At 38.7% G+C, this 15,889-nt stretch overlaps 2 protein-coding genes and 1 pseudogene across 5 annotated transcripts in view; 2 read left to right on the top strand and 1 right to left on the bottom strand.

Annotated features, from left to right (window-relative positions):
- Positions 1–324: 324 nt before the first annotated feature.
- On the top strand, positions 325–1,218 carry LOC102278702 (PRELI domain-containing protein 1, mitochondrial pseudogene; annotated as a pseudogene).
- Positions 1,219–6,094: 4,876 nt separating this feature from the next.
- Positions 6,095–15,889, top strand: part of MIS18BP1 (MIS18 binding protein 1) — a 46,376-nt gene continuing 36,581 nt past the window's right edge. The window contains exons 1-4 of one of the 3 annotated variants that reach the window (XM_070358805.1): positions 6,095–6,250; positions 11,348–11,970; positions 14,801–14,920; positions 15,091–15,557. In XM_070358805.1, coding sequence (XP_070214906.1) covers positions 11,439–11,970; positions 14,801–14,920; positions 15,091–15,557 — 1,119 coding nt within the window. In that variant the 5' untranslated portion in view covers positions 6,095–6,250; positions 11,348–11,438. The remainder of the gene's footprint in view (positions 6,251–11,347; positions 11,971–14,800; positions 14,921–15,090; positions 15,558–15,889) is intronic. The other 2 variants (XM_070358804.1, XM_070358806.1) reach the window with 2 other exon arrangements.
- The window catches only part of FANCM (FA complementation group M), a 108,979-nt gene continuing 99,355 nt past the window's right edge, over positions 6,266–15,889 (bottom strand). The window contains exon 25 of one of the 2 annotated variants that reach the window (XM_070358802.1): positions 6,266–11,559. The gene's annotated coding sequence lies outside the window, so the exon portion shown is untranslated. The remainder of the gene's footprint in view (positions 11,560–15,889) is intronic. The other variant, XM_070358800.1, reaches the window with a different exon arrangement.

The raw sequence follows: 15,889 nt of genomic DNA, 5'->3' as shown, positions 1-15,889 counted from the left end.
AAAAATTAACTCAAATGGTTAAAGACTTGGACATAAGACCTGAAACCATATAACTTCTAGAAGAAAACAAGCAGTAAGCTCCTTGGTACTGGTCTTGACAATGATTTTTTTTTTGATTTGACACCAAAAGAAAAGGCAACAAAAGGAAAAATAAACAAGTGGGACTATATCAAACTAAAAAGCTTTTGAACAGCAAAGAAAACCATCAAGAAAATGAAAAAGCAACCTACAGAATAGGTGAAAATACTTATAAATCATATACCTGATAAAGGGTCAATTTCCAAAATATATGAATAACTCAGCTCAATTGTGAAACAATATGATTTTTAAATCAGCAGAAAAACTGAATAGACATTTTCTAAAGACAAAGAAATGGCTGATGAATATAGGGAAAAGTACTCAACATCACTAATCCTTAGAGAAATGAAAATTTAGAATTCCTCATGGTGGCGGCGGCTGGTTGGGTGCGGCGCTGTAGTGACTAATCTGCTGCTAGCCTGGTGGCTGAGCGTCGAGCTCCAGCCCGGCCTCCGAGGGCCCCTCGGGCTCCGCACCCTTGATGCTGCTCAGGTGCTGAGCCCACCCCGGCCAGTAATTTACGATGGTAAATTACTTCCTGGGCCAGAGCGTGCTCCGGAGTTCCTGGGACCAAGTGTTCGCTACCTTTTGGCAGCGGTACCCGAATCCCTATAGCGAACACGTCTTGACGGAAGACATAGTGCACCGAGAGGTGACCTCTGACCAGAAGCTCCTGTCCCGACGACTCCTGACCAAGATGAACAGGATGCCCGCTGGGCTGAGCGACTGTTTCCTGCCAATGTTGCTCACTCAGTGTACATCCTGGAGGATTCTATTGTGGACCCACAAAACCAGACCATGACCACCTTCACCTGGTACATCAACCACGCCCGGCTGATGGTGGTGGAGGAACGATGTGTTTACCGTGTGAACTCTGATAACAACAGCTGGACCGAAATCCGCCAGGAAGCCTGGGTCTCCTCTAGCTTATTTGCGTCTCCAGAGCTGTCCAGGAATTTGGTCTCACGCGGTTCAAAAGCAACGTGACCAAGACTATTGAAAGGTTTTGAATACATCTTGGCCAAGCTGCAAGGTGAGGCCCCTCCCAAAACCCTTGTTGAAACAGCCAAGGAAGCCAAGGAGAAGGCCAAGGACCTTGCCAGCAAGGCAGCCACGAAGCAGCAGCAGCAGTTCGTGTAGCCAGTTCAGGCCCGGAAGCAGCAGCCTAGCAGACTACCAGCTCAGTCCCTGTGCCCTCTCCTCCTGTACTTTATTATTAAAAGCCAGCTTCTAGCCCTCTCAACTGTCTGGGTGGTGGGCTGAGGGTAGGTGCCCTGTTTGGCATCTCTAGTACAGCCGGCTGGTTACCCATGTCTGAGCCAGGCCTCCTTACCCCTGCATCGGGTGGCTGAGGACAGAGGCACAGTGACTTGCCCACGGTCACTGCATCCAGGTGAAGTGGTTGTAAATGCTAGACTGTAAGCTCCATGAGGGCAGGGACTGTTGTTTTATCCTCTGATGTGTTCCAAGTATCTGAAACAAAATCTTGAGTGTAACAGGCACTCAATAAATACTTGTTGAATTCAATTGGAGAAAAAAAAAAAGGAATGAAAATTTAGACCACAGTGAGCTATCACGCCACTTATGTTAGAAAGATTGTCATGGGACTTCCCTGGTGGTCCAGTGGTTAAGACTGTGTGTTTCCACTGCAGAAGGCACAAGTTCAATCCCTGGCTGGGGAATTAAGATCCCACAAGCCGTACAGTGCAGCCAAAAAAAGAAAAGAATGAATGATTGTCATAAAAAAAGGTAAGAGATAACAAGTGTTGTGGAGAAGGAAATGGCAACCCACTCCAGTATTCTTGCCTGGAGAATTCCATAGACAGAGGAGCCTGGCGGGTTATGGTCCACAGGGTCGCAAGAGTTGGATGTGATTGAGTGACTAACACAACATACTAACAAGTGTTGACAAGGATGTGGAGAAAGGAGAACCCTTGTGCACTCTTGGTGGGAATGAAAATTGGTACAGCCACTATAGAAAACTATGGAGTTTTCTCAAAAATTTAAAATTAGAACTAGGGTATGATCCAGCAATTCCACTGTTGGGTATTTAACCCAATAAAAAGAAAACTAAGATATTTGTACCCCCATGTTCATTGCAGCATTATTTGCAACAGCCAAGGCATGAAAAGAATGTAAGTGTCCACTGATGGATGAACTGATAAAGAAAATATATATATATATTTATACATATATATATACACACACACACACACAATGGAGTATTATTCAGCTGTGAAAGAGAAGGCTATCTTGCCATTTGCAACATGGGTGGAGCTGAAGGGCATTATGCTAAGTGAAATGTCAGACAGAGGAAGACAAACACTGCATAGTCTCACAATTAATAATGAAATTTTAAAAATTTAAACTCATAGACACACAGAACAGGTTGGTGGTTGCCAGAGGCATGGGTTAGGTTTGGGCAAATGGAAGAAGGTAGTCAAAAGGTATAAACTTTCAGTTATAAAATAAAGACGTCCTGTGGGTGTAATGTACAACATGATGACTATGGTTAAAAATATTGAATTGTATATTTAAAAGTTGTTAAGAAGGTAGATCTTTCAAGTTCTCATTGCAAGAAAAACAAAATTGTTTCTATCTGTCTTAATGGATGTTAATTAGAGTGTGGTGATCAGTTCACAATACATACAAACTCAAATCACTACGTTGTGTACTTGAAACTAATATAATTTTGTTGTTGTTCAGTTGCCCATTCATATCCGACTCTTTGCGACCCCATGGACTGCAGCATGCCAGGCCTCTCTGTCCCTCACCATCTCCTGAAGTTTGCCCAAGTTCATGTCCATGGCAATGGTGATGCCATCCAGCCATCTCATCCTCTGATGCCCTCTTCTTCTGCCCTCAATCTTTTATATACTAATATAACATTATGTTAATTATATCTGAGTTTTAAAAAAAATTAAGCCTTTGAGCCAAAGTGTGTTCTTCCCATGGCCAACATCATGGAGTTCAGGGCCTGCCCATTTTGGCCCACCGGAGATCTCCTCTGATAGGTTACCCCAAAACTCCCGATTGTGTTAGCCAACACTTTGTCAATCTGTATTGCACTCTTTAGCTCCCTTTGCCCAGTTCTACCTCCTTCTCCCTTTTTCTTTCACAAATGTCTGATCTGCATCAAAGCTTGATGATTTTCCAGGCCCATTTATTTTTCCTCCCCCTTAAACTTTCACAGGCTTTATCTTCCAATAAGTCTCTTGTACTCCATCTTACCATCAGCTTCCTACAAGACTCGTACATCATCATAACATTTATTACAATTTGTAATGGTATGTTTATGTGTTTGTGTGTTGTCTCTATCAATCACATAACAATCTCCTTGGCAGTCTTTTTTTCTGAAGGGTCCTCCTCTAAGAAGCCTGGATAACCTCCCTGTTGACTCAGTCTTCATCCCTCCTTTCAGTCCACAAAATAGCAGTAGTTGCATAGTTGTGTCTTACACTGGGAACACAGGAGAGAGACTAAAAGCACTGTTGTGTCTTACACTGGGAACACAGTTGAGAGAGACTAAAAGCACTGTTGTGTCTTACACTGGGACACAGGACAGAGAGACTAAAAGCATTGTTGTGTCTTACACTGGGTACACAGGAGAGAGAGACTAAAAGCACTGTTGTGTCTTACACTGGGACACAGGAGACAGAGACTAAAAGCACTGTTGTGTCTTACTTACACTGGGAACACAGTTGAGAGAGAAGAAACTAAAATCCTAATTCAGGGCTACATCTTCCAAATGTAGGATTTATCAACTTGGCACTATTGACATTTTAGATTTAAGAATCCTTTGTAGTGGAAGAGCTGTCCTATGCACCATAGGATGTTTAGTTGCATTTCTGCCAGTGGCACCCTTCTAAGTTATGACATTATATTTCCAGACATTGCCAAATGTCCCCTGGAGTGCAAAATTATCCTTGGCCTTGATGAAAGAGTGTCTTTTTTCTAATTCTTCTCAAAATGCTATTTGGTCAATTAGTATACAACTGGACCATAGTATATTAGCATGGTTCTGGGAATATTCTTCCAGACTAAGCAGATACAGATCTCTTGACCGCAATTTCCACACAACATAAGAATTCCCTCCTTTCTTACTATGTCTGTGTTTTAGACCCTAAGTGGGTCCAGGTATTACAGATTGAGGACAGATCATCCCAGGTGCCTTGCTCTGACCATAAAGAGCCCACCTATCCTTGCAAACACAAACTTAAGAGGATACATCGAAGGCAGCATGTTGATGCTCCATTGGACAGATGAAGGTTGTCCCGTGGCCTATATACCTTCTCACTGCACTTTTATCCACAAAGTGTTATTCAGACTTCCTTGGAAAATTATTAGTCACTTACGTAATTTCTTGTTGCTGCTCACCCTGGAGCATGCTAGATCCTACTTACTTCTCAAAGAGAAGTGGCTAATTTAAAAAATTAAAGTCTGTAATTCTGAGTGTCTGCCCTTAATATTTAAAGGTTCCTGCTTTAGCTGAAAGTGTGAGCCATGGTTACCTACATCATCAGGAACAGAAACCGTTCATGCCTCTATTTCAGATGTTTTTAAATATGAATGCCCGTCTTTTCAAAGTCCCTCTATCCCACAAAGTGTATTTCATAGATTTCACTACACATATATTTCAAGTTTGGGTTGCCTGCCAAGTCCCTTCAGTTGTGTCCAACTCTTTGAGACCTCACGGACTATACCACCAAGCGCCTCTGTCCATGCAGTTTTCCAGCCATGAATACTGGAGTGGGCTGCCATGCCCTCCTCCAAGGTATCTTCCCAACCCAGAGATTGAACCCACGTTTCTCACATCTCCTGAATTGGCAGGCGGGTTCTTTACCACTAGCGCCACCCTGTTTTTCCTATAAATTTGGTGCAAATCCATGTCCAGCCATGTTCTCATTATGCTGCACAGTCAGAAATTTCTGTGCAGACCTGCTTCTCTCCTCCCACCCCCAACTGGTTTCTTTTCCTTACTTGCATTCATTCGATGTTTTAAAAGTGTATTTTAGATTCTGAATATTCGATGAGCACAAGATTTATGGATACATGATTTAGAGGGAATCTCAAACGTGACTTTAAAAAATTAACCCATAACAACTATTTCCCGTCCGGTCTTATGGACAAATGCGATACATGATTCTTAGGATGTTGAGAATTTTCTTGGATGAGGCAAAAACCAAACTCTCCTGTCCTAAATGTTGACTTGGTGGGGAGGGGGGCGGAGTCCATGGAGAGAACACGCAGGACGGGAGGTGGAACGGATTTAAGGCTGAAAACTCGAGTTACTCCTCTGGCACCTCCCCCTCCAAGACTGAAACAAGGGATTCTACACAGTTTCCAGCCCGCAACGCGTCGTGCCGGGGCGCTGAGCCTAAGGAAGCAGGGCTATGTCTGAACGCGACTGTAACAAACTGCATCGCAACCTAGCAGTCAAGCTGAATGCTTTTAGGGTTCGAGATGATTAGGTTAAAAAGTTTAACTATTGCAACTATTACTTTGCATTTAGTTCACTATCCCCTCAAGAACAAAACGTTCCTTCTCGGCCTCAAATATCTGACGGCCAGAGAAAACTTAAAAGCTCTCTTAAACATATACAGAAAGCTAATTCCTCACGCTTGAAAGCAACAAATAACCAAAAGCTATTACCGTTCTCACACAGAGAAAGAGTAGCGAGAAGGACCAAACTTTTAAAATGCGCAGTAGCGCGTCTGACGTAGGCCTTCCTGCCGCAGAGCATTTCGGGAAGAGCCGCGAAACGCGTAGCTGGCGCTCCTCTGAAGAAGAAACAAAGTCCAAGGACGACTAGAGTTGCCTGCCCGGTACCTGTCGCAGCTTGGGGTTACTCAGTTTTTGTGGAAACAGCATTGCCCACGCGGAGCGGGAAGCGCCCCCAGGCTTCCGGGTCCCAGTGAGACGCACGGTGACGCAATTCCTGAGCGCGCCAATCCCGAGCTGGCTGGGAGGGCGGGCTCTTCAAATTTGAATTCCCTAATAGTTCTCTTGTTAGGGAATCTCGCGGAGAAGGTGAGCATCCTCTGGGGTTCGGCCGCTCAGGGGTGGGGCCGACTTGGGCCAGAGGCGCGATCTTAGGGCGCCCAGGTTCTCCGCTGCCCCGAAGCCGAGCCCAGACTGCTGCCGTCTCGCCCGGCCAGGCTCTTCACCCAAGGTACGGCCCCGACCCTCTACCCTAGCTTCTGCCTCCGGTCCCTCTGGCGCCGCGAGTCCCAGCGCTTCAGCTTTCTGGGCTCTCTCGGACTTTTTGTACGTTTCTGTCTTTGGCTGCGGTATCACGACCACTCTTTCGTTCGGTGTGTATTTGTTGCGTGTCTACTGTATTTATCAAGAGAGCAGACCTCTTTCCCTCTGATTTCGTTTCAGTGGTGAGCGCTCTAGGCTTTTGTTCTAAAATCACTTCTAGAAAAAAAAATTAGATTACCAAGTAGGAATATCGTGTGCGTCACTGTCCGATTCTTCATCTTGGAACCCAGGATCCACAGAGCTAAAGAAACAATTTATCCATCTAGCTTGTGTTTCTTCTAGTTAAATTACATATTGCAAACATTTTCTGATGTAAATAAAATTATTTAGGAAACGGGAGGCCCCTTCATCCCTCTCTACAAAGATAAGTGCTATTTACAATTTTAACAATATCTTAATTCCAGATATTTTCCCCCTTTGCGTATACTTTTTTTTTTTTTAAACAGAAATTCAATTGTACGTCCTGTTCTGCTGCTTTTTAAATTTAGTATATTCCAGCTACTTTCTACGTCAGTGTGTATGTGTGTGTCTGTATGTATATTTTTTTATTGAATACATAGAATTCAGTTATATGGATGACAAAAGCAGAATTTTGTCCCATATTGATAGACGTCTAGGTTGTTTCTAGTTAGCCCGGTGCTTTAGTGGACAGCGGAATTTTGGTAGCCATCTAGATTGTTTCTAATTAGTTTAGTACTTCCGTGAACATACTTGTATAGGGCCTGTTTAAGAACTTAGGCTTTGAAATCAGATAGACTGCGGTCCTGCTCTTGTCAGTGGGACCTTGGACTGGTTATTTAACCACTTTATGCCTTAGTTTTCTCATCTTCAAAATGGGGATAATAACAGTACTTAACTCTTATGAATTGCTCTAAGATTAAGTAGTGTCTGACATAGATGCAGTAGATGTTGAATATTATTACCACATGTATTTGCATTCTTATGTGGATGTAAGAAAAATTTTAAGTGGAATTTATTGATCAATGGCATGCACACCTATATTTTGAAATTAACCTTTACCAATCTGATAAACATAAGTCTCACTGTTTTAATTTGCATTTCTTCATTTATTAGTAAAATAGAGGGTCATTTTGACTCATTTATGGGCCATTTGTATTCTATTAAATGCCTTTCATGTCCTTTGGCCATTTTTAATGTTGATCATTTCTTTAAATTGATTCATTTGGTTTCTTTGAATGTTTGGCCAAAAAGTTCCTTTGGTTTTTATAAATGAAAGACCTTTTTCATTTTCACCAAGAATTTTATTGAACAGCATATTCACTGTTTTATTCCACTACCTTCTGCCATTTTTCAGGCAACTTCATAATTCCATCTTCCCAAAACTTTTTATCTTTTTGAGCAAAGAACTCTTCCACGTGCCATTTATAGTCCTCCAGGAGACTGAAATTTTTTTCATTAAGAGAATTTTGTAAAGACTGAAATAAATGGGAATTTGAAGATGCAGTGTCTGGTGAATATGGCAAATGAATCAGAACTTCCCAGACAAGTTGTTAACAGTTTTTGCCTGGCCATCAAAGAAACACAGAGGCTTGTGTTACCCTGATGGAAGAGTATGTGTTTTCTGTTGACTAATTCCTGACGCTTTTTGTTAAGTGCTGGTTTTAGTTGGTCTAATTGGGAGCAGTTCTTTGAGCTCGTAATAGGGGACTCCTTTCCAATCCCACCACATACACATCACCTTTGGACAAAGACTAGCCTTTGGTATGGTTGGTGGTGGTTCATTTCACTTGCCCCATGATCTCTTCCATTCCACATTATTGTACAGTATTCATTTTTCATCACACGTCACAATTTGTTTTAAAAATGGAATGTTTTTGTTACAGTTCAGCAGAGAATCACATGCAGAAATACAGTCAAGAAGTGTATTATGTGGAACTTATGTGGAACCCAAACATCAAAGGGATTAACATAACCAAACTGGTGCAAAAGATTTTCAGTGCTTGATTTGGGTATTTTGAGTATGTCGGCTATCTCCCACATGGCATAATGTTGATTGTTCTCAATTAATGTCTTAATTTGGTCGCTATCCACTTCAAATGATTATTGCACCAGGGGGCATTGTCCCGCAAGAAATCTCCAGCGCAAAATTTTGCAAACCACTTTTGATAGGGTTGATGTTTGATCAGTCACAGTAGCTTCTCCATACACTGCACAAATCTTTTTTTTTTTTGCAGTTCAGTTGTGTTTCCACCCTTCTTGAAATAATAAAGCATAATATGCCAAAAATATGACCTTTTTCTTCCAGTTTTAATATTAAAATGGCTACACACAAGTTCACTAATCTTTTTTTTTTAATGCATTGTGAATGACAGCTGTCACAATACAATCTGACAGAACTGTTTTGAATAAAGTTAAAGACAAATAAGCTCTACTAGAACCACCTTATGGGAAAAACCAAACAAATTCTTTGGCCAGCTCAATATATTGTGTGCTGCACTTTTTTCCAAGTATATCATTTGTCAGTTAACTTACTATTCCTCTCATTTTTTCCCAACTCTATCTCCCAGTGTTGGTTAGTGTGCCTTGGGAGTTTTGACCATTCCATTAGAATTATTATTAATATTACTACCGTAACAGTAAATTCCTAGAACTTTTTATGTCTTAATTCAGTATTATATCCATGATAACAGTTGTTTAGCTTTCTAGATACTCTAGATACTCATAGCTACTTTTTCATACTCATAGCTAGTTTTCCCATGCCCGAGTCTTTATTTTGAATAAATAGCAATTTTTCCTAGTATATCAGCATGTCAGTTTTCAGAGTAAATTTTAAGTATTAGATTTTTCAAATAGTTTGAAGCATTTAATGAAGGCACAAGCACACCATTTTAGAATTCACCTTGTCTTCTCCAGTCCTAGAAGGAACCTAAATAGAAAGGAAATCTAAAAAAGAATGAATATATGTATATGTATAACTGATTCACTTGGCAGAAACTAATACAACTTTGTAAGGCAAGTATATGCCAATAAAAACAATTAAAAATAAATAAATTGCATGCTTTTCCTAGTAGCATCCTTCTAGGAATGTTAATCACCCCTTTGTCCAGCATATCCCATGCACTAGTCACTTAGCAGTCCTCTCAGTTATCAGATGGACTGTTGAAGTATCATTGTGCTTGTGTTCAGGTAACCCTAATTTTACTTAATAATTGTCCTAAATCACAAGAGTAGTGCTGCTGGCAATTTGGGTATGCCAAAGAAAAGTTGTAAAGTGCTTCCTTTAAGTGAAAAGGTGAAAGCTCTTGACTTAATGAGGAAAAAAATCGTATGCTGAGATTGCTAAGGTCTGGATAAAAATGAGTCTATTTGTGAAGAAGGAAAAAGAAATGCATGCAGGTTTTGCTTTTGACCCCCAAAACTGCAAAAGTTACAGCCACCGTGCATGATAAATGCTTAGTGAAGTGGAAAAGGCATTGAATTTGTGTTTTGAGTGAGGTGACATTCACATAACTTTTATTACAGTATATTGTTATAATTGTTTTGCTATTGTTAATTTCTTACTGTGCCTGATTTACAAATTAAACTTTACCATAGGTATGTATGTAAAGGGAAAAACATAGTCTATATAGGCTCTGGCACTATCCATAATTTCAGGCATTGACTGGTGGTCTTGGAATGTATCTCCCTGGGAGAAGGTGGCTGGGGGAGAGGAGAAACTATTGTACTACAGATTGGTCTGTTCTTATTTCTGCTAACTTATTAGCAGTTTATACTTACTGTTGAGCATTTCATTAGGTTCTAAAGAAATGAGATCGTGTAAACCTGTGCATACTTTGCCCTCTCTCCATGCAGTTGTCCCAGTTTATTCATTTTTGGTTTTGAGAATGTAAACTGAATGGCCAGTGAGCACTGTAACTCCAAGCACAGGATTCCTGTCATTAATGTCTTGCCAAATGCATGAATATATGCGCTAATACATATTCGCTGAATTCTTGGGTTTTGTGTCATTCCTAAGATACTGGGTATCTTTGTCAGCTCTTGTTATTGAGGAATATTTCCTTTTTTTCTCTTATAAAATATCAAATAAAATGGTAGTTTGTATATGCATTTTTAACTTGTATATTTATTTCTCGCAGAAGTTACTGTAGATAAAGATACTTCATGTCTTTGGTCTGAATGAATTTATATTTTCTGAAACACATTTCTTATGTTTATGTGATCAAAGACTGATTGGAATAGTTATAAATTCAGTGATAAGAGATGCTGTAAATCTAGACTTATAAGTTCTAAGCTCCTTTAGGTTAAAATATTGCATTAATTTACCAGGTATAGCAGATGAAACATACATGCAACTGTATGTTTCATCACCTAGAAATTTCTAGGTGTGGGAAATAAAATTTATATGTAAGAAACAAGCTAAAACAAGTCTAAGACTGTGTGTGCCCAAGTACATGATTTCCTCTAAAAATTCTAAGCAGCAGTAAATGTTTAGAAAATTATAATGAATATAATTTACTTTTGATTTCAGGTCTTTTTTTTTTTTACGTAAAATTTCATATTAAAAAGTTCTGCAGCATAACAGAAATCAGGATTGGAGATTATTAACTTAAAAATTGAATGGATTTTTAACCTTCATTAGGATATGTCATGTAGCTGCTGCCTTAAAATTTAAGTTCCTAAAAGGAAAAACCATATTTGTGAAATTTAATCTTTTCATAACTTAATTTATTGCCATGTGCAGCTGTCATTTAATGTTTTTTGATGCAAATATTAGATTGGAACCTCCAGGACTTGAGGTTCAAGTAAATTTCAAAAACAAATATTCAAAATTCTGCTCTTAGAGTGATGAAGTAGAAGACTTGGTGGAAGCTGCTTTTTAACAGAGAATAAATTTAAAAACCAAACTGTTTTATCACTAAAAAATAATAAATGAAACTTTAACAAAAATATAAAATCTTGGTCTGCTTTGTGAGGTATAGATTATCCAGTGTTGTTTTTTTCTGCACGGAAGCATGATAAAAGTTGATTTCACGTTGAACTGCAGGTTCCTCTGGCCCCCTGCCGAAGGTCTATCCTGAAAATTGTGTTTAAGTGAATTTTCTGTTAGAGGGAATTTGTTGCTTCTGTTTATCAAGATGATTGCAACATCTTTGAAACACCCAGGAATTCACCTGTCTTCAGAGACATCTTCTCAAAGGAGAAATGTGCCCATGCACGCGATCTTTTTTGACAGCATTCCTTCAGGCACACTTACTCCTGTAAAAGATTTGGTGAAATATCAGATATCCTCTTTAAAACTGAATAATCATAAAAAGAGTCAGTTTGTAGAAATGGCAGTTTTTAATAATAAAAATGTATTGCAGTCTACCTTGCTAGCAGAGGCTACCACCTCTAACAGTTCTCTTGATATCAGTGCTATAAAACCCAACAAGGATGAATTTAAAAATAAAGAAAGCTATGAATCACCAGGAAAAATATTTCAAAGAATGAAAGAAAAAGTACTACGCAACAAGCAAGAACAAGCATCAAGAAACAGTTTTTTGGAACCAACACAAAATGAAAGTTTCGCTCCTAATGGAGCTGAGGAAAGAATATTACAGCATACCTACCTCTGTGAAGAAAAGGAAAACAACAGATCATTCCAGCCAGAAAACCGTTCACTAAGAGGTTAGTTTTATTATGTGTTGGTTAAAAAGCTGTAACGTGTTTAGTGTTTATTGTGTCTGACGCTTTTAGGTACTCAGGGAACAGCAGTGAGCAAAATGAACAAAAATCTCTGTCCTCACGAAGCTAGTTTACATTCAGGTGGTGGCAGACGGATCATTAAATAAGTATTTTATAGAATATAATAGAAATGATCTGGAAAGAGAAAGCAGAGTACGCATGATGGGGAGAGTTGGAGCAGGTTTTAAATTTTCATGGGGTGGTCAGTGTTTCAATGAGAAGGTGGTATTTGAGCCAAAAAAACATAAGGAAGTGACAGATACAGATAGATATCTTGCGGCTGGTACAAGTGCCCTGAGATAGAAGCATGCAGACTAGCTAGGAGATAACCAAGGAGTGAGTGGGCAGCTGGGGAGGAGGGGATAAGTTAGGAGAGGGTCAGATAACGTGTCTTTTAGGAGGGTCCTATTAGGGCCTTATAGGTAAATATAAGGATTTGGGTTTTTATTGTGAGCAGATTAAGGAGCCACTAGAGGGTTTTGAGCAGAGGAATGTCACAGTCTGACTTAAATTTTAAAAGTATCACTCTAGCTGTTAATTTGCAATAGTTATTTTAGTATTCCAGGTGAGAGATGGCATTGGCTTGGTCAGGTGGCAGTGGAGATAATAAAGAGTGCTGAATTCCATATAGATTTTGGTTTTGGAGGGGGGAGGGGGGTTGTTAATTTGTTTTAATATTTATTTATTTGGCTGCACAGGGTCTTAATTGTGGCACATGTGATCTTTTAGTTGTGGCATGTGGGATCTAGTTCCCTGAGCAGGGATCAAACCCAGGCCCCCTGCGTTGGGAGTGCGTGGAATCTTAGCCACTGGACCACCAAGGACGTCCCTGCACATAAATGTTGAGAGATGGGAGTGTGGAATATAAGAGAGTTATAAAGCATGACCTGGGTGATTTGTTTGGTTTCGAGGTTTTTTTTGCTCAAGCAACTGGAAGGATGGAGCAATTTAACTGAAGTGGGGCAGACAGAGGTGGAATAGTTTTGAGGACTCAGTAATTATGTTTCTTGTCATGTCAATTTTGATATGTCTGTTAAAAATTGAAGTGTAGATGTGAATTAGGCTGTTGAAAAAAATTAGTTGGAATTTAGGGAAGTGGCCTACCTGAGAAATACATTCGGAATTCTTAGCACCTAAATGGTATTTAAAGCTATAAGATTAGATGGGATCATCAAGGAGTAAGTATATTATACTTGAAAAAACTGTGTATATTGAAATGTTTTCAGAGAAAACATTTAAGGATAAGTTGTGGGTCACTCTGAAATTTAGAAGTTAGAATAAAGAGCAGAAAGTAGTGAAAGCCACTGAGAAGATGAGGAAGAAAAACCAGAATGGTAACTTCAGAAGCCAGTAATTGATAAAGATACTTTACGTGCATTATCTCATTTGCTCCTTTCAGCAAACACTATGGATTTATGCTCATTTAATATAGTCTAGGAAATGGAGATTTTAAATAAATTAACATCTGCTGTGTGTCTCACAGGTAGTAAGTGATAAGCTGAGAATTAAATACAGATATCTGTTAGAAAGCTCATGCTCTTAACTGCTACATAATAGATTGTGGGTATATTGTTGCATTTCAAAGACAGTGATGTATTTTGACACAAAAGCAGTTTTCTAAGGGAGTTTAGGATGGAGGTAGGGGAATATACAAATAATCTCATACAGTCTAAGAGAAAAGGGAGAAGCAAGAGAAATAATGTACATTATAGCATGTTTTATATGTAAACTGGGATTAGAGAGGAAGAAATAACTGCTTTGAGAATCTGCTGACTTCCTAGAAAATACACATATATACAAACACAGATTTTGTGTATAATTTCAGAGATCTTTTGGAGAGTCCCTACATGGATCCCTGAACTGAAATAATGGCCTGTGTTCTGTACCATGTTGTATATGACTGAATTATCTACTCATCTCTACTGCATTGCCCTGCCATTTCTAGTAGAATGATTTAAAGAAATAGAAACTTATCTTTTATGACATGTCATTATAATAAAATCTTTATATTGAGGTTTCTAAGGCCAAAGCAACATACATATTAAAGTATAATCACTACCAGTTTTTTCAAGTATAATATTTGAAATTAAACATATAATTCAGTTTTTCCTTCTCTGGTACAAATTTTAAGTCTATTACCTTCCCCTTTTATGTGAAAGAAACTCATTTCTATATTCAAGATACGAAACTTTAACTATCTAGGATGTAAAGCAGAATAAAATATAAGCAATGCTATTAGTTCCTGTTTGTCTAGTGATTAAGCCTACCAAATTTATGTCTTTGAAGACCTGCTAAAGGGATGTCAAAGAAGTATAAATTATGACTTAGTTTGCTACTGAATCTCAACATTTTGATTTTTAAATCTGTTACAACTGTTCGTCCACATTTTAGAAATTTCCAGCAACCAGAAGCAAACAGAATTTTCAAGACAGGATGGCACTTGATATATGACCTTGACATATACATACCTGATTTGTGGCAGCACCAGAATTTTATTTTAGATCTCTAGGCTTCTAAGTCCAGTAGTATACTTGTGTCTAGAGCTGGCAGGTAATGTGGAGAAGTTTTTTAAAAATTCTTTCTCAGCATAATACAGGTATAGAGAATGCATTGAAGATATGAGAATAATAAAGGGCAAAAACTTAATGTAACTGTCATATGTTAAAGTATACTCTGTTGGTCTGATCATTACTGAATTTAAGTCTTTATTCCAAGATTTTTAAAGGCATTTTTTTCTCTTATTGACTAATACAACTTCTTTCTTTAAAAAAAGAAAACTCAACCTCAGTCCAAGAAGTTCCTCTGGAATCATCAAATAATATTTTTGTGCCAGTCAAGCAAAAGATTACATATCAGCAGGAAAAGAAGGTGCCTCTGCACAATTTAACTTATGGTAAAGTGCTTTGTTTTGTTTTTAGTTTGTTATTTGAATGTATGGTTAAATGTTCTAGATAATTATTTTCCCTGTGTAGGCAATTAAAAGTTTAAAATTTTTCTGTTGTTCTCTTTTCATTTCATATTATCCATCTGTAAATTTTGTTTGGTTTTGTATTTTTTTTGCAGAGCTTCCAGTTCTGAACCAAGAACATAAAAATGTTGCAACTGCAAACAGGGCACTAACTAGAGCTCAGCTGGCTAGACACATTCTTCACTCAAAGGAGAACACAGTTGCAACCAATAAATCCAAAAAGGACACATTTGTTTTAGAAGACACTGATTCTACCTGTGAAAAGTCCCCAAATACCACTGTTGCGACTCTTTGTGGTCCTGATGTTGAGAATGGTGGTCAATTACTGGTTTCTGGTGATAGTAAGACTACAACAGAAGGCACTTCAAAGCAGGAAATTAAGGAAGGAAATGAGATAACAATGCACAGAGAGACTGATTTTCCAGGTTCCATGAATGATACTTGTAAAATCGTGCTTGCAACTCCACAGTTTCATATAACAATACCTCAGAGATCAAAAAGAAATGCCTGGACCCTTTCTCCAAGTATAAGCCAAACTATTACAAATGGAGTTAATATTAAGGTAGGAAAACTTTTAAGGCAGATAAATACTGTTTTCACCCTCATTCTTAAAGTGCATAAGCTCTTTTGCTCTCTCATTAACAGGTTCATTTTGGGTCTTTGTTAATATTTAGTGTAGAGGCAGTGTGGCCTAGTGAAATGAACAGTGGATAAAGTAAGAAGACCCAGGCGTGAAGTCTTATTTTGCTCTAATACTAGTTGCATAGTCTTCAGCTCCCTTTGGGGATGAATACTGAGGTATTCTTGTTCTTAAATTTTTTTTTTCCTGATTCTTGGTGTTCTATTAACAGAGCAATTAAAAGAGAAAGGAATTACAGCATCTAAAGATTTTAG

This window comes from Bos mutus, chromosome 21, assembly GCF_027580195.1.
Source record: "Bos mutus isolate GX-2022 chromosome 21, NWIPB_WYAK_1.1, whole genome shotgun sequence".
NCBI classification, from domain to species: Eukaryota; Metazoa; Chordata; class Mammalia; order Artiodactyla; family Bovidae; genus Bos; species Bos mutus.
This window is presented reverse-complemented; position numbering and strand designations above follow the sequence as displayed.